Source organism: Hippopotamus amphibius, chromosome 1, assembly GCF_030028045.1.
Source record: "Hippopotamus amphibius kiboko isolate mHipAmp2 chromosome 1, mHipAmp2.hap2, whole genome shotgun sequence".
In the NCBI taxonomy this organism is placed as follows: Eukaryota; Metazoa; Chordata; class Mammalia; order Artiodactyla; family Hippopotamidae; genus Hippopotamus; species Hippopotamus amphibius.
Genome location: NC_080186.1, coordinates 159,682,187 through 159,709,655, shown reverse-complemented (window position 1 = coordinate 159,709,655; position 27,469 = coordinate 159,682,187). Strand labels below are relative to the sequence as shown.

The 27,469-nt window shown below is 38.8% G+C and overlaps 1 protein-coding gene across 1 annotated transcript in view; it reads left to right on the top strand.

Moving 5' to 3' along the window:
- Positions 1 to 2,588: 2,588 nt before the first annotated feature.
- The window catches only part of NDFIP1 (Nedd4 family interacting protein 1), a 50,780-nt gene continuing 25,899 nt past the window's right edge, over positions 2,589 to 27,469 (top strand). Inside the window, exon 1 of the mRNA XM_057732398.1 lies at positions 2,589 to 2,857. Coding sequence (XP_057588381.1) covers positions 2,795 to 2,857 — 63 coding nt within the window. The 5' untranslated portion in view covers positions 2,589 to 2,794. The remainder of the gene's footprint in view (positions 2,858 to 27,469) is intronic.

Sequence of the window (27,469 nt, the reverse complement as noted above, 5' to 3'; positions counted from 1 at the left end):
GGGAAATAAGCTTCTAAGTGCAGCAATCTGAAATTAATAACTTTCTCTGTGGAAACTCTCTTGACAACATCTCAAGATGAAGCCAAAGAGTGCAATTTTTACAGCCTTGAATTATCTTCTCTGTCTGCTTGGCTTGCAGCAAGCATGGATACGTGAGTCAGAAATCCAGAGTTTTTCCCTTCACTGTACAGTTTGCTTGCCAACTGGAGACTTTATACAGCGGTGACTCAATTTCCCAATTCCCCAGTTCACCCAGCCATTGAATCAACACCGATCATCTCAATATACTTATAAAAAGCTTTTTCTTTTCTTGTTTTGTTTTTGTTTTTGTTTTTTTTGCCACACCTTGTGGCTAATGGGATTTTAGTTCGCCAACCAGGGATGAAACCCAGGTCCTTGGTAGTGAGAGTGTGGAGTCCTAACCACTGGACCGCGAGGGAATTCCCAATTTACTTACACAAGTCTTTGGGGGAACTCAGAGAGGAAAAACAAAAGGCTTCACCGTTAACACAAAACATATTGGTTCAGGACATCAGAAAATGAGTAGGAAAGGGAGATTAGAAGCTGGAGAGCAACTATTTTTTTTTTCCTTTTGAGAGAAAATATTCCTGTGAGGAAGCCCAGTATTTATATTATGATAGATATGTATGTCCACATGCAGGGAGTATATAGTTAATGAGGGAGAAAGTAATTTAGGAAAGAAGTAGATGGGAAGGAGAGCAACTTCTTTCCACAGAAGCCACAGAAGTGCTGCAGACATGCATGAAGATGGCAGCTGTTCCTCCAAAAGGCATATGTTTCAGCACAGACATCTTTTTTTATTCCTTTCTACACGTAAATTTAGAATATTTGGGCAAAGAAGTCTGGGTTTCTACTTTCCACTGATGAGTTTTTTTTTTTTAATTTCAAATTGGACTTTTTTCCCCTTATATAAGACCACAAGGTAGGATGTTTGGAATGACTCACTGTACATCATTACATTTGAAGTTTGTTTTTCCAGATTAAAAAGAACAATTGTGGGACAGACTTAGGAGCAGACCACTTAGAAACTCTCAGACTGGCATGTTGCTGGATTTGTTCACTCTCCCATGGTGGAAATATGTGAGGCCAGTGCTTGGAAATAGGGACAGACATGTTGGAGTTTGGATACTGGTAGAGAACTTGAAGTGAGGAAGAGATATAGAATTGGTATATTACAATTGATTACAATTGGCTCCTACATACAGAGACCTCAGGGTAGGTTCAAAACACACAGCTGAGCTTTAAAATATGTAGTTAACTAAACTTGAAAATTGGAAGATAAAGCAATAATGGTATTAGTGCCAACTCTAGACTACCAACTTGGAAAGGCAATCAAGAAGAAATGGGAATGGTAACAAGCTTCAGAGATCAAATGTTTTTCTGTGTTGGACATGTGGGTACAAGCAATTCCAGATGGCTGGGTATGATAGAAACAGCAGACCTCAAATGCCTGCTCCAGTATAGATAGCTATACTGTGGTAGATGCTATGGGAGATATCAAAATATTTAAAAGACAAATAGTTTCATCTTCATAGAGTTTCTGATTTAGTTGCATGACAATGGTTAAGTCAACTTGATGAGTTGACAGTTCATCAAGTTGACAGCCATTTGACTTTACCCCTTACCAGCTCTGTGTTCTTGGGCAAAATACTTAATCTCTTTAGGCATTTGTCCCTCATCTGTGAAACATCAATATGTGTATCTCTTATATGGCAGTTATGCTGCCTTCCTTCTGTTCGTCCACAAGGCAAACTTTCACTTCCTTCACCCTCTTTGCATATATGTTCCAGTTACCTGGAAAGCTCTTAGCATGGCTACATCTTTGAAGCCTTTCATGTCACCTCCTTAGAGAGCTTTGGTTCAGAAAATATCGGGTCTATATCCACGGATGAGGCTGTTAAAACACTAAAAGGACTACAGAAAAATGCGGTGCTATTATTATCACCCACCGAAACAGGCTTTGAGAATCAAGGAGTTCTCCGGGATTTAGGGTCAGCAAATTTTTCTCTAAAGGGCTAGATAGCAAGTCATTTAGGATTTGCAGGTCATACTAAACAAATGGGAGAGGTTGTGTTCCAAATAAAACAATTTATGGGCACAAAAAATTGAATTTCACATGCTTCCCACAGTCACTGAACCGGATTTGGCCTCTGCCATGTAGTGGATTGACTCCTAGTCTACGAGGATGGCAGACAAGAAGGAAGTGGATAAGAACCGAGATTCTGTGGCCAGATATTAGGGATCAGACGGCTGTGTGAGACTGTCAACCTCCCTGGGCGCCAACGACCTCTAAAAATGGGGCTGTGGCCCCTGTCTGGGGTGTGTGCTGAGGGTTAGAAGTGACACGCAGGGGAAGCTCGGTGCTTGGAACAAGGCGCCCATCACCAGCGTCGCCCTCTCTGCGGTGACCTGGGAGCAACCGGGTTTGGGGAGGTTTGCTCGGCCTCCGGGCGCGGGAGGAGGGGCGAGGCCCGGGCGGCTGCACCGCGGGGCGAGGCCGGGCCGGGCGGGCCGGGCGGCGCGAGTCGGGGGCGGGGCGGCGGCGCAGCGTCGTCGTCGTCGTCGTCGTCCCCGCCTCCTCCCCAGGGGCCGCGTCGGAACCTCCGCAGCGGCGGCGCTCACAGCCCGAGGAGAGCGGCTGGCCTGGCAGCGGCGGCGGCCACCGAGACCTACCCGAGGCGCGTCCCCGTCGGCCTCCCCGCGCCCACAGGCCGCAGCGTCCGCGCCCCTTCAGCTCGCTCGCTCGCCCTCCTTCCCTGCGGCCGGCTGCGCCATGGCGTTGGCGTTGGCGGCGCTGGCGGCGGTGGAGCCGGCCTGCGGCAGCCGGTACCAGCAGGTGAGCAGCGCCCAGTGTCTCCCCGCACCCCGGCCCTGCCCTCCCCGCTGGCCGCTTCCGTCCTTCTTTCCGGCCCCGCCTGTGGCCAACTCGACGCCGCGGCTTGGCAGGCCGCGCTGGGCCTGGGCCGGGAGGGCCCCGGGCTCGGATTCGAGGCGGCCGCGGGCCGGGCCAGTACCTCCGCGACCCCGGGGCGGGACTCGGGCGGTGGAAAAACCTCCGCCCCGCAGGGTTTCCCGCATTTCCCACGGCAGGCGGGTCCCCGGGTCCGAACCCGCGACCCTCCGGAGGCGTCGACCAGGAGGCATTCAGTTTTCCTTTTTCCACCTTGAATTTGATGTCATTGGAAATTGGAAAAACAAAAACAAAGAAAAAAAAAAAAACATGAAATGGAAGAGGAAAGTAGGTGGAGAGAAAAGATTAAAATCGTTGCTACTGCTGCCGGCAGCTCTCCGCAGCGAGATGCGATTACTCAGGGTTTCGGAGCCTGATCTGCCCGTCGAAACCCATCCCCCCGCTTGCGTTTTAAGACAAAAGTCAGATGAGACGAGGGACTAGTGCGCAGTTCGCCATAGATTTGGAAAAGGCGATTGTTTAACTGGTGATACTCCTGAAATGTCGAGCTCCGTTGCAGGCTGCAGGGCGTATGCCTGAGTGTGTGTTTTCAGAGCTTGAAAATGACGTTTAAAGAGATTGAAGAGCATAGCTGGGGAGAAAATGTATAGGGGATGATCGGATTATTATCTCGGGTATGATTTCTAAATTGAGGTCCTAGGTAAAAGCGCAGCTTGTTTTGCTCGCCTGTCTGTAGCTGGGTTTCCCTCGGAAATTGGGGAAGACATTTTGCAGGGTTTTTAGAGGTCTTTAATCTAAGACATTGTAGTTGTGGGAATTGAGCCAGGTGGTAACTGATGTTGATTGGAACCGCAGGTAACTGCTTGCATTTTGTTTCAAATACTTTCAGTATAATTTGCATACAAATGGCAATCGTGCTTTTATGACACTAAGGGTCCAGTCATAGATGATCTACAGTTTTATATTTTAGAAGTGAGGAAAACCAATATGATTAAAACATGTAGATTAACTCTGGTGGGGCCAGTTACTAGGTTATTTTGCTGTCGTCAGCCCTGTATTGTAATTTCCTCCCTCCTACAGCCCGACTCCTGATATGACTGATTTTAAGAATTTAGGTTTTTTGGTTTCATAAGCATGCCCAAATTGTGGCAAGGCAATCTAATCTAGTGCTTAGATCTCTCACAGCCTGGGATACATGGTTTTTTGTATGACCTTGGGCCAGGCCCTGGGTTCTACCTTGCTTTAGTAAAATACGATTGACAGGTGTCATTTAACTGTCACCAAGGTGTTCGCAAATCGCATGTACCCGTAGTGTGATTTAATTCATTCTTTTTATCCTGTCTTGGATAAGGCAAACAAGCAAAAAGCTGTGGCTTTTCTTTGTACTGCCATCTTCTTGCGCTATTAGGTAATGCTGACATACTGCTAGAATACAGAAAATTTGGTGGAGTATCAAAATTACGTATTTCTCAGTGCAGTATTTAATAGCTTTAAACATGCAGAATTGAGGTATGTTAAGGACAGGCCATCTTTTTTATTTTTAAAAATCATCATTATTTTGAAGAAATCTTTTTAAAAAATGAAAAAAAGAACTAGTCTTCCTAGAAAAATTGCAAAATATGAAAGCCAAAAAAAAAAAAAAAAAAGCCAACCTCCAAACCAAAACTCCACACCAAAAACCTATCACTGATAGATAGCCAAAGTCAATATTTTGTGTATCCTTGTGGACTTATAGCTGTGTAAATATACATGAGTGTAGATCAGCGTACATGTACAGATAAGGAAAGTTAATATTGATTGAGCATTTACTATGCGCCAGTCATGCTACTAAGTGCTTTACATCCATTATTTCACTTAATCCTCAGAAAACCCCTTTGAGGCAGGGTTTGGTATGGAATAGGTGAAGAAGTCAAGACTCCCTAGAGGCTCAGTAACTTTCTCAAGGTCACAGCTTCTAAGTAGTGATTACAAGGATAAATACACACTCACCTACTTAAAACACAGGCTTATGGCCCAAATATAAGCATATGCATTAGCAGATATATACATGTGCATATGTATTCTCTTATGCACCCATACATACATATACAGGCACATCTTTGTACATACATGCAGTGCCACAGGCCCCTGATTATACTTGCACACACTGTGCATATGTGCACATGTGCACATGTATGTTTACATACCCACATGTTCTCAAACACATGTGCATTCACAAATTTGCATGTGTGTAAGGTGCACATATGTGTACAAAGGCACACAGTATAGCTATATAATAAGATGGGTTCGTATTTTAATGTCTGCATAGCATGCAATTGTTTGGCTGAACCATAATTTAATCAGTTGCTTATTGTTGGTCTCTAAGGGTGTTTATAATTTTTTTCAGTCACTGAAGTTTCTTTTATATACCTCTTCAACTATTTCGTTAGTATAAATTTCTAGGTGTGGAAATACTTGGTCAGAGAAAATACATATTTAAAAGGCTTTTGAATTATGGAATGTTGGTGAATTGTCCAGGCAACTTGATAGGAGCGTGATACTCTTTGGTTGTCGCAGAGGGCTCTTCTGACTCCTATTTGATCTGATTAGTCAAATTGAGCTGGTCCTCTAGGGAGGTAAGTGTAATGGAAAACTGTATGATTCATTCAGAAATGCAAACAGTGGTTTTGCCTTTATGGTCTTTTGATTGGTAGAGCAGTATGTGCACAATTTAGCATCACCACAGACTATACAGATAGGCTGGGCTAATTTCCTATGCCTTTATTATTATTTTTCTCTCTTTTTGCATTTTGAAACTGAGATTGTGTGTCCAAACATTCTGAAGCACTGTTTCAGAAAGTTCTGGGTAGGCCCAGTGTTGAGAAACCTGTTGTGTGTTACTGTCTCTGAGGACGTTTACCCTGTTTGTCCATTCCACGTCTTCTTTGCCTCACCTTAATAGATCCTAGGCTGTATCGTGCATTTTGCCAGATACTTCCTGAAATGTTTTGAGATATTTGCATTTAAATTCAATGAAAGTAAGCAATGATGACACTGCCATATAGGCTTAAAACTTGACTGCAGAATATTTAGTTTTAGATCTGACTCCCTGCCTGCTAAAGAAGTTGATCGCTTTGGTGGTCATAACCAACAAGTTTCTGTTGTACTCTGATGACGTTGTAAAGCAGCTTTGGGTAAGTTCTTTCAGGATTGTGAAGGAAGGTTTTATAGATGAGGGAAAGAATTTCATCTCTGGCAGGCCAAACCTTTTTCATGTTCAAGTGTTAGGTGGCATCATGATCCTAGAGGAAGGAGCCAATGGTGCCCGTGTGGTTTTATATTTTAGTTTCAGAAGACATTATGATTATATCGTGGAATGTCTCTTAGGTTGTCGTGTCAAAATTTTGAGATTATTTGGTGTATTTGTGGCCTATATTGCCAATGATCAAAGAGAACTTTTATAAAAATATTGAGAAGATGGGTAGAATTATTTCTTAGAAGAATTTTTTTAGTTGTGGTAAAATATATATGAAGTTTACTATTTCAGTTTTTTTTAAATGTACAGTTAGTTCGGTGGTATTAAGTACATTCACATTGTTGGGCAGTCTTCCAGAAACTCCATACCCCTTAAACAATAACTCTCTATTTCCACCTCCCCAAGCCCCAGACAGCCACTATTCTGCTTTCTGTCAGTGAATTTGGTTACTCTAAGCACCTCATCTGAGTGGAATCATATAGCATTTGTTCCTTCTGACTGGTTTATGTCACTTAGCATAATGTCCTCAAGGTGCGTCCATGTTGTGGCATGTGTCAGAATTTCCTTCCATTTTAAGTCTGAATAATATTCCATTTTATGTGTGTACCATATTTTGTTTACCTACTTTTTGGCCATTGTGAATAATGCTGCTGTGAATATGGGTGAACAAGTATCAGAAAAGTTCCAGCTTTCAATTCTTTTGGATATATACCCAGAAGTGGAATTGTTGGTTCATATGGAATTGCTATTTTTAATTGTTTGAGAAGCTGCCATACTGTTTTCCATAGCAGTGCACCATTTTATATTCCCACCAGCAGTGCAGAAGGATTCCAGTTTTGTCACATCCTCATCAACACTTGTTATTTTCTGTTTGTGTTTTGTTTTTGTTTCTGATAATACCATCTTAGTGGGTATGAAGTGACATCTCATAATGGTTTTGGTTTCCATTTCCCTAATGATTAATGATATTGAGCATTTTTTTATGTTCTCGTTGGCCATTTGTATATTGTTGGAGAAATGTATTGGCAAGTTCAAAAATTGGGCAAATTCAAAATTTCAAATTTTTGAATTGTTTGCTTTTTATTGTTCAGTTGTAGGCATAATTTCTTTTTTTAATTGAAGTATAGTTGATTTACAATATTGTGTTTCAGGTGTACAGCATAGCGACTCAGTATTTTCATAGATTATATTCCATTATAGGTTATTACAAGATAATGGGTACAATTCCCTGTATATGTATATTCTTGTTGCTTATCTATTTTGTATTTGGTGGTTTGTATCTGTTAATCTCATACCTCTAGTTTGTCCCTCTCTCCTTCCCTCTCCCCTTTGGTAACCACAAGTTTGTTTTCTGTATCAGAGTCTTTTTGTTTTGCATATACATTCATTTGTATTATTTTTTAGATTCCACATGTAAGTGATATCATACAGTATTTGTCTTTGTCTGATTTCTATCACTAAGCATAATATTCTCTAGATCCACCCACTTGCTGCAGATGGCAATATTTCATTATTTTTTGTGGTTGAGTAATATTCCATTGTATGTATATATTAAGCAGGGGTGTGTGTGTGTGTGTGTGTGTGTGTGTGTATCTCACATCTTCTTAATCCAGCCATCTGTTGATGGGCACTTAGGTTACTTCTAGGAGTAATTTCTTAATATTTACTTACTTACATTCAGCTTTTAACTATGAAAATTTCAAACATATACAAAAATTTAGTGTAATAAGCCTTATGCACCTATGACTCATCTTCAACGATTATCAACAAATGGCTAATCTTTTTCATATATACTCTCTACTATTATTTTGGAGCAAATCCTACAAATCATGTCATTTCATCTATAAATATTTCTGTGTGTAACTCTAAAAGGTAATGGTATGAGGTTTTAGGCAGACATTATCACACAAGGAAATATGTCATGAAAGCACTTTTGTGATTTGTTATGAATGTGGAACCAGGATTTGTGAGTGTCAGGAGCTGCAGATCTGCAACTATACGTTGTATTTGACTTGTTCTCAGTGAGGTGCTCTAGGAAATCCTGGCATCACCTAAACTGATGCCACCCACTGGTTTGCCTGCACATAACTTGAAATTACTTTATCTTGGACACCAACTATATTACATTACTCTAATTAAAGTAGATTATAAAGTAAATCCTACCATGAGAGTAATTTTGTATTTTTTTAATTAAAAAAAAAAAAGAAAGACTTGAAGAAATTCAAGTGACATTCTCTGATTTACTTGTTCTTAGGGCTTTAAAATAATTACTTTGGTTTCTTAATAATTTATTCTTACGTTATCTTTGAAGAAGTACAACTGTTTAGGGGAACCATATTCTTGTAGTAGTGGATAATGCTCATTTAGATAAAGCAACTTTTAGCACTTTAATTAGAGATTAATGCTGTGAATCAACTTGGTGAGCTCATCTTTATTCTCAAGTCGTTTTTGCCAGTATGCCAGGCAGTTGGTGAATATCATGTATTGAATCATCTGAATTTTACACGCTCCAGTTGTAATTGCTTCTCATGGCTGTCTAGATAGAAGTACAGTGTATGTCGTTGCTTTCACCAAGTGTGGTAATAAAGTGAGTGTTATCAGACATCACTTTGCACATCCGGCTGTTACAATTAGGCTGACTTCATTTTTTCTGAATACCACAATTTATATTAAAAGTTCTAAATACCAGCTCTAAATATTGATCAAATTTAAGAATGTTTCTAGTGAAATATTTTTTTACTGATTAAAGCGGTTTCTTTCACATGTATTACATTTATTTCTTCTCCCCTAACAATTTAGTATAATCTTTTACAGTTTTTCTTTTAAATTCATGTATTGCAATAATATCAGTTAGTAGTTAATCAGAGGCTTGAATGATTTGGAAGTCTTTCTGGAGATTGGATAGTTTATGAATAGAAATACAAAGGGTTAGGGAGTGGTTTCTGTTTAATAACAGTTTCATTTTATTTGTCATTCAGTGCTTAAATGTGGCATTAAATGTTAAACATTTCTTGTTAGAAAATAGTACATAGATACATTCTTCATATACTAGAGTTAAACAGTAACTTGTAAAGGAAAACTTGACTTCCCTTCCCATCTCTCCCCAGGGGTGTAACTGCTTCTCAGATTTGGTGTGCATTCTTCAGGCTTTTTTCCTTTCTTAACAAAAAAAAAAAAAAAAGAAAAAGTTTAAAATGTTAAATATTTAAATATAAACTTTACTTTTTGTAGTGTTTTTCGATTTTTAGAAACACTGAAGTTAGTACAGTTTCTGTACAGCCCAGACCCAGTTTCCCCTTTAACATCTTATATTAGTATGGTACGTTTGTGACAATTAATGAACCAGTATTGATATATTATTATTAACTAGAGTCCATACTTTATTCAGATTTTCAGTTTTTATCTGTGTCTTTTTTTCTGTTCCAGGATCCTGTGCAGGTTCCACATTACATTTGGTCATCATATCTCCACGGGCTCCTCTTGGCTGTGACAGTTTCTCAAGTTTTCGGTGACCTTGACAGTTTTGAGGAATGTTAGTCAGTTATTTGTAGGATGTCCCTTAGTCGGGGTTTGTCGGATGCTTTTCTCATGACTAGACTGGGGTTGTGGGCTTGAGGGAGGAAGACCACAGAGGTAAAGTGCCATTTTCATCACATCATATCAAGAATGCATACTGTCAACATGACTTATCACTGTTGGTATTGACCTTGATCATCTGGCTGAAGTAGTGTTTGTCAGATCTCTCTACATAAAAAGACTGCTCCCCCCCCCCCACCCCCCGTACTGTGCTCTTTGGAAGGAAGTCACTGTGGTTACTGTACAGCCTATACATAAGGATTAGGGAGTTAAGTTCCACCACCTCATTGGGGGGCACTATGTCTATGTAAATTATTTGGAATTTTTCTGCATGGGACATTTGTCTCTTCTCCATTAATCTGTTTATTCAGTGATACTAGTATGAACTCATTAATTTTATAAGCCAGCACTGTTATGTTGCTCAGTGCCCAGCTTTGGCCATTGGGATCTCTTTCAGTTGGCATTTGTATCCCTTTGACAGAGCTCCATCTTTGTGGTTTTTTTAAAGCACTTCCTTACTTTTTGGCACTAGGCTCACCATGTAAATTCTCTGTGCCATCCTTGAATCAGCCATTTCTGCAAGGAACCCTGATTGTTTTTATTGGAGAACAATGTTAGAAACTAAGATCTGTACTCATTGCTGCTGGTGTGTCATTGCTTCCAGGCCTTCTAGACTGACATAGTAAAGAAACGTGTGTATGTCCGTCCTTAAACATTTCATATGTAACCATCTGTATCTGTGTTAAACTAGCTGACTCAAATCCATTACTACATGGATCGCTCTAGCTTCCTCTCCTCTCTTGTCTTTAAACGTCTACTCCAACAATGAGAGACCTGGCTCTTCCCACATGCTATCCATTTACTTAACTTCTGTTCTAATATACCTGTGTAGCAGTATCAGAATTGTTAATTCACATCCCTGTGGGAAACTTTTATCAGCCAGAGGACAGGGCATAATGTACAGTTTCTTTTGCCTTTAGTCTTACAGACAACTCATTTCCAAAGTTACTTAGGATGAAAATGGCACTTTACCTCTGTGGTCTTCCTCCCTCAAGCCCACAACCCCAGTCTAGTCATGAGAAAAGCATCCGACAAACCCCAACTAAGGGACATCCTACAAATAACTGACTAACATTCCTCAAAACTGTCAAGGTCACCGAAAACTTGAGAAACTGTCACAGCCAAGAGGAGCCCGTGGAGATATGATGACCAAATGTAATGTGGAACCTGCACAGGATCCTGGAACAGAAAAAAAGACACAGATAAAAACTGAAAATCTGAATAAAGTATGGACTCTAGTTAATAATAATATATCAATACTGGTTCATTAATTGTCACAAACGTACCATACTAATATAAGATGTTAAAGGGGAAACTGGGTCTGGGCTGTACAGAAACTGTACTAACTTCAGTGTTTCTAAAAATCGAAAAACACTACAAAAAGTAAAGTTTATATTTAAATATTTAACATTTTAAACTTTTTCTTTTTTTTTTTTTTTTTGTTAAGAAAGGAAAAAAGCCTGAAGAATGCACACCAAATCTGAGAAGCAGTTACACCCCTGGGGAGAGATGGGAAGGGAAGTCAAGTTTTCCTTTACAAGTTACTGTTTAACTCTAGTATATGAAGAATGTATCTATGTACTATTTTCTAACAAGAAATGTTTAACATTTAATGCCACATTTAAGCACTGAATGACAAATAAAATGAAACTGTTATTAAACAGAAACCACTCCCTAACCCTTTGTATTTCTATTCATAAACTATCCAATCTCCAGAAAGACTTCCAAATCACATTCAAGCCTCTGATTAATTACTAACTGAAAATGTCAGCACCTTTTCTTCTCACCCTTTTTAATGAGGTTATTTCATGAATTTATAATACAGTTAAATTGTTCTGTCATATTCTGCATACCATCCTGGAAACCACCAACCACCTAAATTTTTTTTTTATTAATTTCACGTACATTAAAGTTTACCCTTTGTGCTGTAAAGTTCTATAGATTTAGATAAATATAGGTTTTGACAAATGCATAGTGTTTTTGGTTTTTGTTTTTCTAACAGTACTTTTATTTTATTTTAAATTTAATTTTGACTCTGTTGGGTCTTCTTTGCTGCACGCGGGCTTCAGTAGTTGTGGCACACTGGTGCAGTAGTTGTGACTCGAGGGCTCTAGAATGCATGCTCAGTAGTTGTGGCCCATGGGCTTAAAGTTGCTCCATGGCATGTGGGATCTTCCCAGACCAGGGATGGAACTTGTGTCTCCCTCATTGGCAGGCAGATTCTTAACCACTGCGTAATAATATTTTAAAAGGAAGAAAATGTCAATTTAAAAAGCTTTTTTAAAAGAAATTGACTCAATTTCTAGTATTCTTATTCACTGCTTTTAGTAGTTGCATTTTCAGCAGTTTGGAAAATCTGTTCATGCTATTATAGAAACAGCATAAGAAGTATGATTTGAGGGTTATCTGCAGCCTTGAGGATCTTATATATGATTATTGGTTGATAGGAGATTCTTTTCAACACTTTTGTCCTTGTGAAGCTGAATTGCGTTTTCAGATATAATAGTATTTTAGAGTGTACATACTTAAAATTGGTTCTACTAAGTCATGCAGGTGAGGGTGTGCAGCATTAATGCTCTTAAACGTACTGGTCCAATTTCATTTTAGGTGAGAGAGTTAATTGAGGTGATCACAGTTATGTGATGGTGTAAGCTTTACAGCCATCTTGTCACCATTCAGCTCTGGCCAGAATGACTAGCTGAGTCGAGGGGCAGAAAAGGCAAGTTATGCTGGGCGTGAAAGGTAATCATTGGCTTATTATATTAGCTTCACCATTATTTGGAAGGTTGAAATATCTTTTATTTTCTATGTATCAGTTAGGTTTAATGTAATCCAAATGCCATTTTAAGTTTACTTCATATTTTAGTGAAAATATTTAGTGAGAATCTGTAATTGTGGTTGAAAGGATCTCAGCAATTTCCAGGGTATATCTTCTAACAGTGATTTTGCATTTCTCTTAGCAGATTGCTTTACTTATTATTTAGCTGTACTAGTTAATGCTGTAGTTATTTCTAAGAAGTGAACTTTTTTCCCCTGTAAAAAATATAGACTGACTTTCAAATACTACAGTGGTATTACAAAAGAATATTTAATAATGAAGGAAAATTCCACCATGTAGTGAGTGAAAAAGGTTATGATTTGTATTCCCCCAGAAGGCTGGAAGGATATCTGAGAGATGAGATTGTGGTGGTTTTTTTTTATTCTCTGTATTTTTGTCAAGTTTTCTGCTTGTGAACTTAGGAATTTTGAAATCAAGAAGAAAAAAATTAAAAAAAAAATCCCTCTATACTGTTTATTATCATGAAAATGTTACTTTTATGCTTGTCTTAGAATATGTATATAGAATACTTTTTTCCCTCAAAATTTGTATCTTGATTTTTAAAATGTCAAGTTTCCATCCATCAAAGACTTTTCATCTTATGAGCCATTTGCAATTTAATGAATGAGGCATTTATGAAGTGCTGACTTGTACATTTAAATATTATGGAATGCAGAAGAATGTACTACGGGTCTTCCTAATTAAAAGTTTACTAAGCACCTGTAGACTGCTGCTGTGTTTGTTCTCTTTCCTTCCATTTTCCCTTTCTTTTCTTTTTTCACTTACTTTTGGTACCCAGCACAATTTTATGCATATAGTAATTATTCACTAAATACCTGTTGAGTGACTTCAATCCATGAGAATGTATTATGGTATTGATATAATATTAATTATATTAATTCAGAGAATGAGATAGTAGGTAAAAGGCATCATTTTGAGATAGAAGGCATCACCTGCTTCCAGAGACTTCTAGGAAGCTTCTGAGAAGATGAAACTTGAGCCTGGCCTTGAAGGACAGGTAAGAGGTAGATGGGGGAGACCAGGGCTTGGAAGAAGGGGTGGAGATGAACTCTCATGGTTTGTTGTTTCCCAGGGGAACTTGTTTTGCTTCCTAGAATACATCACCTTCTCTGGCCAGGAGGCCTCCTCTTGGTCTACTTCCTCTACCTGCAATGGAGCCTTCTTCTCAGTGCCCCTCTCAGTTTAGGTAGTCTGTCCTAAGGGGAGTTTGAGTACCTCCCCTCTCCCCCAGTTTGGTTAGTTTCCTGTGAATACAAGATTCCCCTTTCATAACACATTTTGTTATCACATTTTAATCTTTTTTCCTTTTTATTTAGTTTTCGTATCTTACATAATAGTTATATGTACATATAGGTTAGAGTTAGATAGATCTTACAGGCTTATTACCAAAAACAGCAGTCTCCTGCTTACTTGCCTACTTTTTAGCTCTTTATTTTGCTGTTTCACTGTTACCTGTGAAGGTAAAAAACACAGGGTGTTACTTCTTGATTTTTCAGTTTGCAACGTTTTAAAAATTGATTTACCACTAGGGGATTTAAGGATTTAGCTCTCTTTTACCACCCTCCCACAACTGCATATACTCCCATTTCCTGTCTCTCCATTTTTCTAGTATAGTCATATCCATGATGTAGTTAAATCAATAATCCAGTATTTACAATAATATGTTGTGTGCTGTGGTTACTTTTCCTTGCCTGACAGTACCTTATTTTCCCTAAAGTTAACAACAAATTTTTTTATTTGCCTAATTTTTTCTTTTTTTTTTTATAAATTTATTTATTTTATTGGCTGCATTGGGTCTTTGTTGCTGCTTTCTGTAGTTGCTGCGAGCCGGGGCTACTCTTCATTGCGGTGCATGGGCTCCTCATTGCAGTGCCTTCTCTTGTTGTGGAGCATGGGCTCTAGGCGCGTGGGCTTCAATAGTTGTGGCACACAGGCTCAGTAGTTGTCGCTCACGGGCTCTAGAGCATAGGCTCAATAGTTGTGGCACACGGGCTTAGTTGCTCCGAGGCATGTGTGCTCTTCCTGGAGCAGGGATCAAACCTGTGTCCCCTGCACTGGCAGGTGGATTCTTAACCACTGTGCCACCTAGGAAGTCCCTTGCCTAATTTTCTGTGTATCATAAATTGCTTGCTTATAAGCATGAATTCATCCTTAGACTCTCACTTAATAATCTTGGTAATTTTTTGATATATTCAAATACATGAGATATTTTATCGATTTCATTGTTGTGTAGGGTGTGTGTAGCTCTTTCCTGGTTTTTTTTGACTTGTTTCGGAGGCTGCTCTCAAGGTCTGCTGTTTAGTTGTCACACTAGGGATTTCCTTTTCTGATTTTTTTAATTGAAGCCCCTTTCCTTGATTCATATCTTTTTTTTTCTTTTTCTTTCTTGGTTTATTGTTTCATTTCCATGGAACACATGCTCCAGTATCTTTCTGAGGAAGAATGCGTGAGGGTTAAACTTTTTTTTTTTTTTTTTGGAGACTTTGAACATCTAAGACTTTTTTTTTTTTTTTTTTTTAATCTTCATCCTTACTTTGACTTCTGGGTTGGAAACTTGTTCCTTTAGAATTTTGAAGCTGGGTTCCACTATTAGGAAGACTGAAGCTAGTTTGACGTCTGATTCTTTAAATGTGGCCTACTTTCTCTGTTTCTCTGGAAGCCTTTAGGAGCTTCTTTTTGTCCCCAGCGTTGTTAAATTTCACACTGTGTTGTACCTTGGTTTAGATCTGTTTACATCCTTTGTGCTAGGCACTCATTGGGCCCTTTCGGTCTAGAAGCTCATGTCCATCAGTTCTGGGAAATTTTTAAAAGTATTTGTTTAATTTTTGTTCTCTGCTTTAATTTTTTTTTCCCTTCTCCCTTTGGATCTTGAATCTTTTGTACTGATTCTTAAAATTTTTTTAAACTCTTCTTGTGTTTTCACCTCTTTTTTCTCTTTCTATGAGATATTCTCTATTTTATAGTCTAACCTTTTTTTTAAGGTTTTTTATTTATTTATTTTTGGCTGCATTGGGTCTTCCTTGTTGTAAGCAGGCTTTCTCTAGTTATGGCAAGAGGGGGCTTCTCTTTGTTGCGGTGCGCAGGCTTCTCATTGCTGTGGCTTCTCTTGTTGTGGAGCATGGGCTCTAGGCACATGGGCTTCAGTAGTTGTGGCACACGGGCTTAGTTGCTCCACGGCATGTGGAATCTTCCGGGACCAGAGCTTGATCTCGTGTCCCCTGCATTGGCAGGTGGATTGTTAACCACGGTGCTTCCAGGGGAGTCCTATATTCTAACTCTTTGACAAAATTTTACTATCTGTTATTTTTAATTTTCAAAAACTCTTTAATTGTCCCCCCCCTTTTTTAGTAGCACACTGTTTTATGGTTTTAATTTTTTTCTCTTATTTCTCTGAGATTATTGAATTTTTTTTCTTTCTTTTTAAAGTTTATGCCTTCCTGCATAGTTCTTTCCTCCATGTTGCATTTATTCTCTTTGCTTTGGTCTTTTATGCCCTTTTAATTAGAAGTACGTGATGATCTTTGCTTGCTTGGTTAAGCGTGCACAATCAGTAAAGCAGTTTGGAAGCTCAGTATGCTTGATGGAGCTTCTTGCCGGGGCCTCTTGCTTTGTAATCTAACTAGGCTGTTCCTCTGAGTGACAATGTTTTTTTAGGTCTTTCTTCTTTTTTTTTTTAATTATTATTATTTTTGGAGGGGTACACCAAGTTCAATCAACTGTTTTTATACACATATCCCCGTAGGTCTTTCTTCTTGTGCTGGTCAGTTTCCCCAGAGAATAGGCCTGGCTGCTACTATTCTGGGAGCTGATTGTCAGAGGAAGACTGGGAGACCTCAAAGTTTAGTATGTAAATCTCTCACTTAATCACTCTTTTCTGGTATGCTGTTCTTTCTCCTAAATTCTGGTGTCTTCAGTCCAGACCTGTCCATCTCACTCTCTCCAGAGAGTAAACTTGCAGTCTTCTAATGGGGATTCTGGGAGCTGTGTATGGGTCTCCAACGTCTCTTTCTGTTTTTAAATCTTACTTTCACTCTTATTTCCGCTGGTACCTACTACCACCTGTTCTTGAGCCTTTGGAGGGTATAGTCCAGGACAGGTTGCTTTTCTGCTTTCTGGTTTAGGATTCAGATTTCTTGGGTCTGGTGTGTGAGTTGTCACCTGTCATCCTGCTTTTTACTTGCAGGATTTTATTGCTGCTTCCTCTCCTGTTTTCGAAATTTTTTTTTGGCTCAAATTTAATAAAACTTTACTAACGTTTACATTTGAGAGGTTTTTGGAAGGAATAAGAGGCAAATGTGTGTGTTTAATCTTTAACTGGAACATTATGATTGAATTACTTCTTTTGATTGTCTTTTCTTTGATAAGCTTTAGACTTAATGAGGTAAAAAAAAAACATCAATCATGGCCTGACATGTTCTTTGAGTGGTATTAATTATAAAATGCAAGCAATTATTCGCTTGCATATTGGAGCTTTCTGTGATAGGGTGAAGGGAAAGATATGAAATGTTTAATGCGTCTCCTTGGTTCTCGTTGTTCTTGCAGGAGAAGGGGACCTCATGAGCAGGCCTAAATTAAGGCAGAATCTTTTTTTTTTTTTTACCCACTAAGTTTATTTATTTATTTTTAAGAACTTTTATTGAGATACAATTGACATACAATAAACCGATTTTTTTTCTTGTTAGTAGTGTATATATGGCAATCCCAATCTCCTAATTCATCCCACACCAACCCCCCTCCCCCCGCCCGCCCACCCTGCTTTCCCCACTTGGTGTCTGTATATGTGTTTTCTACATCTGTGTCTCTGTTTCTGCCTTGCAAACCAGTTGATTTGTAGCATTTTTCTATATTCCACATATATGTGTTAATATACGATATTTGTTTTTCTCTTAAGGCAGACTCTTGAGTAGAATACCTTTTCCCATCCATAATCTCTGCCCCAGTACACTCTTCTCCACGCATTGTCCTCGTCCTCGTCGTCGTCAGCTGATAATAAACAGGTATAGCTGAGAGAGCTCTGCTAGCTCATGGGGCTAGCAGAGCCAAGCAGGCTGCAGTCAGCATGAGTCTCTGGATTCTAAGCATGTTTGTCACTTTCAGGAGCTGTACATTTGAATATACTATCTTCTTAATGTAGAATATTCCATTTTTTTGATATGCCAGTTGGTAATTTTTAGAAGGGAAACTTTCTAGGAATTACAGTGTGATCAATCAGAATACCAGTTTTCCTTCATATGTACCACAAACATTTATTGAGTACCTATTTGCACCCAGTAAACTGTTGAATGTTTTATTTCCAAAGAGCTGAAGGTTGGAGAGGTCTGTTTCTCCTTTGTGTTTCTTCTACTTTTGTTACTGTGTCTTTTTAAAAGTGATAACTCTGGGGATTTCCCTGGTGGCAGAGTGGTTAAGAATATGCCTGCCAGTGCAAGGGACACGAGTTCGAACCCTGGTGCGGGAAGATCCCACATGTCACATAGTAGCTAAGCCCGCGAGCAACAGCTACTGAAGCCTGCATGCCTAGAGTCTGTGCTCCGCAACACGAGAAGCCACCGCACTAAGAAGCCCACGCACCGCAACAGAGAGGAGCCCCCACTCTCCGCAACTAGAGAAAGCCTGCCTGCACGCAGCAATGAAGACCCAGCACAGCCAGTAAATAAATAAATGTTACCTCTTTAAAAAACTTAATAAATAAAATTGGTAACTCTGGAACCATAGTGTCCGTACATGTAAGGCATATGTACTTTATGAAGCATGAAATAGTGATGGGGATGCCACCTGCTGTTGATCACTCATGGAACCATCATCACTGTCCCTTCCACAGATAGAGCAAGTCATCTGCATGTGATTCCACACCTAGCCTTATATTTATTTGGTGATTTGTAAAGTAATATGAATACTTTAGATAAATGTGAACTAGTTAGTTAAGATGGCATTAAGATTAGCTGCCATTTCTTCAGGTAGATTTCTGTTAAAGCTGCACCTCAGTACGGGGATATGTGTATAAAAACAGATGATTGAACTTGGTGTACCCCCCCAAAAATAATAAAATAAATAAATAAAAAGCTGCACCTCCACGCCTGCTTTAGTCAACATATGCTAATAAGGTATCCATGATATGCCACTCACTGTTAATTACTGGGTGAATACAGCAGTGAACCATGCGAAGGTCCCAATCTGCAGAGGGCTCGTAGTCTACACTGTTAACCAAGCGAGGGCTCGTGTGCCTGTGGTGCAGAAAGCCATACTGACAGCGACAGTGGGTGTTTGCAGCAAAGTAAGGGTTTATTTGCAGGTGCCAAGCTAGGAGAACCAGGCAGCTCATGTTTCTGTTGGGAGAGTGAAATTGCTGGGTCATAGAGTATGTATGAATTCATCTTTAGTAAGTATTGCTAAACAGTTTTCTAAGGTGGTTCTGCAAATTTACATTCCCAGTTTGAGAGTTCTGGTTGTTATGTACCCTCAACAACATTTGGTATCTTATGCTTTTTATTTTAACCATTATCTGTGGTTTTAAGTTGCATTTCTGTGATGATTAATGAAAGGCAGCACTTTTTTATGTTTATCAGCCATTTGGATGTCTTCTTTTGTGAAGTGTCTGTTCAAGACTGTTGCCCATTTTTCAGTTGGGTGGTTCCCTTTTTCTTATGGCTTTTGTAGAAGTTTTTTTGTATATTCTGGATAGGAGTCCTTTGTCCAAAAAATATATCTTCTATTCTGGGTTGTCTTTTCATTCTCTTAGTAGCATGTTTTGAATGAATAAAAGTTCTTAATTTGAGAAGCACATGTGGGTGAACATCTTCATGTCCTTGTGCACAAAAAAGCTAATGATGAAGAAATTGAGTTCACTTTTGAAGAACTGTAAGATAGATATGTACTACTTCCGCGGGAAATTACTGATAAAGATATGCTATCCCTTGTGATGACCCAAACACTAAGCTGACCACAGGGTAGAAAATACCGACATATGAAAAACAAGTAGAGGGACTTCCCTGGTGGTACAGTGGTTAAGAATCCACCCGCCAGTGCAGGGGACACAGGTTCGAACCCTGGGCTGGGAAGATCCCACAAGTTGCAGAGCAGCTAAGCTCGTGTGCCACAACTACTGAGCCCATGTGCCACAAGTACTGAAGCCCATGCGCCTAGAGCCCTTGCTCTGCAACAAGAGAAGCCACTGCAGTGAGAAGCCCTTGCACCGCAAGGAAGAGTAGCCCCCGCTCACCGCAACTACAGAAAGCCCGTGTTCAGCAACGAATACCCAACACAGCCAATAAATAAATAAATTTATTTAAAAAAAAGAAAAACAAGTAGAGCCCAGAAGAAACCAGTTACTGTACCTAAGAAGGAATTTCCTTTGAAATTTTATTATTATAATGGTATATAGGAATCGTGCTTCTGTCAGTAGATTTAATGAAAAAGTTATTTTGTCCATGTTGACAAATGTTCATCTTAATTGTACATAAAGCATCATTTAACAAATTCCATCAGATTAACTTTTTTTTTAAAGAACTTTCATTGAGATACAGTTAACAGACAGTAAACTGCATATATTTAGAGTGTACAATTTAGTATCCCAATCTCCCAGTTCATTCCCCCCCAACCCTCCCCACTTTCCCCACTTGGTGTCCATATGTTTGTTCTCTACATCTGTGTCTCTGTTTCTGCCTTGCAAACCAGTTGATTTGTACCATTTTTCTATAGTCCACATATATGTAGACTAACTTTTTAATTTCCCAAATTATCAGCCTAAATAATACTATTATAGTCTAAAATAGCAACCAATCTTTCTAGTAAATTAATGAAAAAATGGAAGTGTTCTTTCAGGAACATTAAGGGGAAAAGAATCAAATTGGTGTGAACCTGGCATGTAATAGTGCCTGGTAAGATTTCATGGAATTAAATCATTCAAATTTCTAATTATCCATGAGGAAGGCTTTTGTGGGCTATTGCAGAAGAAAAGACAATGGAGAGAATGGAAAGCATGAAGCACAACATATTTACATCTAATTCTACTCCTGTAGGTTATGTATCTACATTAATAGCATTTACATTTTGAGTACCCTTTCTGCATTACAGCTGTTTTTCAGAAAAGTTGTACAAATCAAACTAATATAAATGTATTGCTAGATAGGCATGTAGTTTGATGATAACCTTGCATTGGACTGATTTAAAAGTGTTGACTTCTTTTGTAATTTTAATGTTGTATTATGTAATTGTTTACCAGTCAGGATTTTAGGAGGGACATATATATGTATGTATGCTATATATGTATCTAAAATATATGTACCTTTATATATATATATATCTTTATGTATATGTGTGTGTTAGTGTGTATATAAAATCTTAATGGAGACTAGAAATGTTCTGTATGACAAGTGCAGAATCCTTTCTTCTGTTGTGAGTTTATAAATAGGAACAAATAATTTTAAAAAATTGTTCTTGAAATCTAAAAGAATCTTTGAATAGATGCCAGTTGTAGTCCATATTCTTTTGGGACAATTTTTTTTCATAAAGCGTTGCTTAATGTATCATTTTAAATGGTAAATAATTAGGAATTCGTTTTTGCTTTCATGATGATATTTTAGAGCTTTAACGTGTCTTGGAAGAAGACAACATGTAGGGTTTTGTTTTTTGTTTTTTTATTTGGCTGCTTTGGGTCTTAGTTGCAGCACGTGGGCTCTTCGTTGTGGCGCTCAGGGTTCTCTCTAGTTGTAGCACATGGGCTCCAGAGTGTGCAGGCTCAGCACTGGCAGTGCGTGGGCTCTCTAGTTGTGGCGCATTGGCTCTAGAGCATGTGGGCTCAGTAGTTGTGGTGCTCGGGCTTAGTTGACCCGCGGCATGTGGGATCTTAGTTCCCCGACCAGGAGTTGAACCCATGTCCCCTGCATTGGAAGGCAGATTCTTAACCACTGGACCAACAGGGAAGTCCCCAACATGTAGGGTTTTAAAAACATGAACAGTGTTTACCACTCATGTGGACTAGATTTTATATGAATTATTTTAAAATGAGTCTGGTCTGGCTCCTATTTTCATATTGTTTATTCTGTAAACAAAAGATGAACTACCCTGTCAAAGACAAGGGGAACAAGCCTGGTGCTTAGTCTCCAGTTCAGCTTGTCTTTGCTGGGACTTTTAATTCCATCTCCAAGTAGACTCTGGAACTCTGAACTAAGAACTGAGTTTTCTTATGGAAGCAAAAAGTGGAAAAGAGGTAAGGCTTAAGACATGAATTGGTTAGTCCATAGTTGGATGCTACTTCTTAAAAGATCTTATGTTCAGGAGCAGAGAGACTTACCTATTTGAAAACTATGTGATTGTTCCTTATTTCCCCAATCTTTATAAAATCATGAAGCATGGCAAGAGGTGGGGTGCACTTATTAACTTGGAAGGCCCTTGGCTGTAGATTTTGCTGAAGCTAGGTGACAGAAAACACTGGGCACCATTTACTTGACAGTGTCTTGGTGAAGCCATCAGTGAAAATACTTGAATGTAAGATGTGGATCGCAGGGGCTGACAGATTGATGGCAGTTTTCTGGTGCCACCAAAAAAATCTCACAATGCTGCTATCATAGCCATGTAGTTGGCTAGTTTAGTGCCTTCTTGTATGAGGAGTTATTTCTCCTAGTGCCTTGGCTTCTTAAGAAAGTTGAAGTTTGGGACTTCCTAGGTGGCACAGTGGTTAAGAGTCCACTTGCCAATGCAGGGGACATGGGTTTGATCCCTGTGCCAGGAAGATCCCACATGCCGAGGAGCAACTAAGCCTGTGCGCCACAACTGTTGAGCCTGTGTGCCACAACTACTGAAGCCCACACTCCTAGAGCCTGTGTTCCACAACAAGAGAAGCCACTGCAATGAGGAGCCCGTGCACTACAATGAGGAGTAGCCCCTGCTCTCTGCAACTAGAGAAAGCTCGTGTGAAGCAACGAAGACCCAATGCAGCCAATAAATAAATAAATTAATTATTTTTAAGAAAAGAAAGTTGAAGTTGGAGATGAGTGGCTACTATCTTGCCTTCCTCTTTTCTGTCTGGATGGTATGCCTTCAGTTGTTACTTGGACCTCAGGTGAAAAAAAGAAGAAAAACCATCAAATTGGTGATCATAGTTTGTAGCGTTTGCTCTCATTTCTAAGGACTGACATAAATACTGAGTTATAATATTTTCTCTCCTTCCAAACTAAATTGTTTTCATCAGTTGTATTTATAAATGTTAATGATGATAACCACAAAAATCTTTAAATAAAAAGCTTTACAAACTGATGGCCTTTCTAAGGAAATTTACTGTGGTATAGTTTTCATCTGTTATTGCCATTGTCTTTTTAAAGCATTCTAATTACTTTGCTTTTCCTTTGCTTTGGTGAATTTTGATTTTTAATTGTGTTTTCATTTTGCTATTAAGAGGATTTGCATTTATCTTTTCCCTCTGCCATGAGAGATGTTGTTGAAGATAGTCTAAATCTGGTAGTTGTTTGTTTTTAAAGTTATCTTTAGGTAAACAAAGAAAAAAAAACGATGTTTATTCTTAGCTCATAAAATGGATTGTTAGTTAAACTGTCTTTTAATTTCTTGATCCTAATGTTTTTCTCTTCAGGAAAGGAGAATTTTAAGGAATTTTTAAAAACCATGATTAGTTTGAAATTCGATATGTTATTTTTCTTTATTATTTTTATCCAGTCACATATGTGTGTTCTGTGTTAAGCTCTGGAAATATTAGTGGGATCAGGACCCACCCCCTCCCATTAAGGGACATAGACATTGATTTAGCAAGGAAATATTGATTTGGAATAGTCAGTTTTCAGTGTTATTTTAAATAAAATGTACATTATATAGGTTTGCAGTTTTTAAATTAGAAAATACTCTTACTTTTTTTGCAATGTAATCCTCATACCATAAAATTCATCTTTTTAAAGTGTACAATTCAGTGATTTTTACTATAATCACAAGGTTTTGCAACCACTGCCACTGTCTAATTCCAGAACATTTGAATCACCCCCAAAAGAAGTATGGTCCCGTTAGCAGTCAGTCACTCCCTGTTCTCTTCCCCAGCACCTGGCAACCACCAGTCTATTTTCTGTCTCTATTGTGTTTGCCTTTTCTGGAGACATTATACGTATGAAATCACACAATATGAGGTGTTTTGCGATCGATTCCTTTTGCTTAGCATAATGTTTTCAAGGTTCACCCAGGTTTTAGCATGTATCAGTATTTCATCTTTTTGTTTTTGTTTTGTTGGGTTAGTTTATTCCTATCCATCCTATTGTATGGATATACCATATTTTGTTTATCCAGTCATATTTGATGAGCAACTTGACTATTACAAATAATGCTGCTGTGAACATTCATATACAAGTTTTTCTGTGAAAATATGTTTTTAGTTCTCTTGAGTATATGTCTAGGAGTGGAATTGCTGGATCCTTTTATAACTCTGTTTTCCACAGTGGCTGTATGTACCAACTTGACATTCCTACCAGCAGTGTATGGGGGTTCTAATTGCTCCACATATTCAACAACACTTGATTTTTTTCCTTTTTTCCTTTTTTTTTTATGGCTGTATTCGTCTTGTGGTATTGATTTGCATTTCCTGATGACTAATGATGTTGAGCATCTCATCATATACTGGCCATTTTTATATCTTCTTTGGAGAAATGTCTGTTAAAATTAAATTGTCTTTTTATTGTTGAATTTCTCTTTGTCAAAATTACCTTTTGTAAATGTCATCCCGTAATTAATAGTAATTTAGTAGAGAACTATTCTTGAATGTAAAGAATTTGGTGGTGATAGAATAATTTATAGTCAGTATAGTATATACAGTTAAAGATCTACAAACTGGTGGTTGCCAGAGGGGAGGTGGGTTGGGGGGACAGGTGAAATAGGTGAAGGAGATTAAAGGATACAGAGTTCCAGTTTTAAAATATAATAAATAAGTCATAGGGATACGATATACAGCATAGGGAATACAGTCAGTATTTTAACAACTTTGTATGGTGACAGATGGTAACTAGATATCATGGTGATCATTTTGAAATGTATGTGAATATTGAATTTCTATAATGTACACCCAAAACTAATATGATATTGAATGTCAATTATAGTTCAATTACGAAAAAAAAAACTACAGTCTATATACAACAGAAAATTTATAGTCCTCACAAACTTTGGCTGTTTCTGAACAACAGAGTAAAATAGCATAGTCAGTTATTTACCTAAAGAAATGTGCTTGTTTACTTTCTGGTAATTATACTGTCTCATTTGGTGGGATTTAAAGAGTACACAGAAATAGTGGGTTGGTAATGAGAGGTTTAAAAAATTGCATTTTAAGGTAAAAATTTTAGAAATTAACTCTAAAATTAGAAGTGGTAAATAGCATTTAAAGCTAAAGTTTAGGATTTTCTGAGACTAATTGTTACTAACTTAAAGAAGGAATTTAAAACTTAGCAGAATTTTCTTGCTGTTTAAATAGGAGTCACCCAAGAAAAAAGACGAGTGGTAAAAATACTTTTAACTTTATGGATTTATTGGATAAGTTCAGCATTATTGTCCACATACTTGTTTGCTTGTATGAATTATGAGGCATATTTTGATACCTCTTCTCATAGATTTATGAGTTCTTGATTTCTTTTTCTCTTTGTTGTTTAGTAGGGTTTTTTTGTTGTTCTCCCATTCTTAGTAAATAGAATCCAAGAATGACTTTTACGTGCCTTTAGATACCGCCATCCTGTACAGTGGTAAATATGACCTTTACTTAGGCCTAATCCTAGCCTTCACTCTTCTATTGCTTAAAAACAGCTTGTTTCTAAATTGAAGATCATCTTTAGAACTGCTTATGGGAGGGTAGTAAGGAAGCCTTCTTACTGGGGTGGGAGCTCAAATAAAAATTTAAACCTGTAGGGTGTAAGGGTCTTTAAACTTGTTAATTCAAATTTGCTTCTATTAGAACTGGAGCTATGTATGATTTTTATGTGGGATATTCTGTTTCCAACAAAAACACCATATATTTATTTCTAATAGCAACAGTGCGGATAGGATATAGAGAAAGGTAGTAAGAAGGAAGAGCATCTTTTGTTTTCTTTTATTTTTTTGGCTACATTGGGTTGTTATTGCTATGCATGGGCTCTCTCTAGTTGTGGCAAGTGGGGGCTACTCTTTGTTGCAGTATGCGGGCTTCTCAGTGCGGTGGCCTCTCTTGTTGTGGAGCACGGGCTCTAGGCTCATGGGCTTCAGTAGTTGTGGCACATGGGCTCAGTAGTTGTGGCACACGGGCTTAGTTGCTCCGCAGCATGTGGGATCTTCCCGGACCACGGATCAAACCTGTGTCCCCTGAATTGGCAGGGAGATTCTTTTTTTTTTTTTTTTTCATATTTAAATACATGTATTCAGTTAAATAGTATTTTGGAAAAGAAATCTTCAGACCCTTGAAACATAATCCTTGAAATATAACTTTCAAAAATAACACAATGACGTGCTTACAGTGATGATAAAACCAGCTGTAAACGCATGTGTGAGCCTAAAAGCTGCGATTCTGGTCTCAAGCTGGCAGGTCGGGAGCCCAGGAGGGGAGGCTTTGCTGCGGCTGTGGTCAGGTCTGGCTGCAGCTCGCTTTCTGCCCGCAAGTCCGGGGACGTCCATCCCCTGCTCTCCTCGGCAGGTAGATTCTTAACCACTGTGCCACCGGGGAAGTCCCCAAAACATCCTTTATTTTAGATGTGCTGCATTTCACAGGCTAAATCTAGAGGATAAAACATTTTAGCACCTATTTGTAGGTACTTTTTTTTTTTTTTTTAACCGAGGGTGATCAGGGCTAAGAGTACCGTAGGAGATTGTGACATATATATAAAATGGGAATGTGGACGAGTTCTAGGGTTCTTTTGTGGAGCCATAACAGAGTCTGCTCAGAGTATAAAGAGGAGTGCAGGTAATCAGGAAAGTAGGAGTAAGGGCACTGTCTGCGATGTGGCAAAGAGAAAGACCATCTGAATTTTCACATGATCGAATTATTCTTTGTTAGCAATGAAGACATAGTTTTGTCTAAACTCAGTACTTTATATGGGATGTGTAGGTAATTGTATAATTCTATTTGGAAAAACCAGTTTAAATCTTATTTAGAGATAAGTAAAATTGATGAGAATTGTTTAAAAAATTATGTGACAGAAGAATCCAGAGCCCCAAGGGTATTTATTATCTGCCACAATTACACAATCAAAAGACCTCCCCCTCCTCCCCCGCGCGCGCACACACACACACACACACACACGCGCACACACACACACACACACACACACACACACACACACACACACAGTAGCATCGTGCAGGGAGAGAGTAGAAAGTCCAAAGTCCCACCACTTTTCAAACTTGTCTCTCAGTATCCCCTACAACCAGGAAATCTCTAACAGGTAGGTTGTACTCAGGCTTCCACTGACCCAGTTGCTGGAAGAGACTGGGCATCTTTCCAGTGCCAGCCCCACATTGACAATGACACTTATTCTCTTAGCCTTGAGAGAGCCTGAGGATCCCTGAACCCCAGGGATAAGGCAGGGAGAGCTGCACAGGAAAGGTTCCCAAGGACAGGAAAGGAGAACCTTAAAAATACATTTTGGAACCAAGTTACCAATATCATAGCCTTATAGATAAGGCCCAGTCTAGTTCTAGTTCTTGCCCACCCACCCCCGCCCCCGCCTCTGTCAGTGAGTGCCTGGCTTGATTGGCTAGCAGAGCCAAATTAATGTCAGTAGATGCCCCCAAAGTGTAAAAAGATGTATATTGAGGGATTCTGTTGTATAAGTTACTATTCGTGCAGATGGTGGTCACTTCTTGAAGGTGATTACCTCTTTCC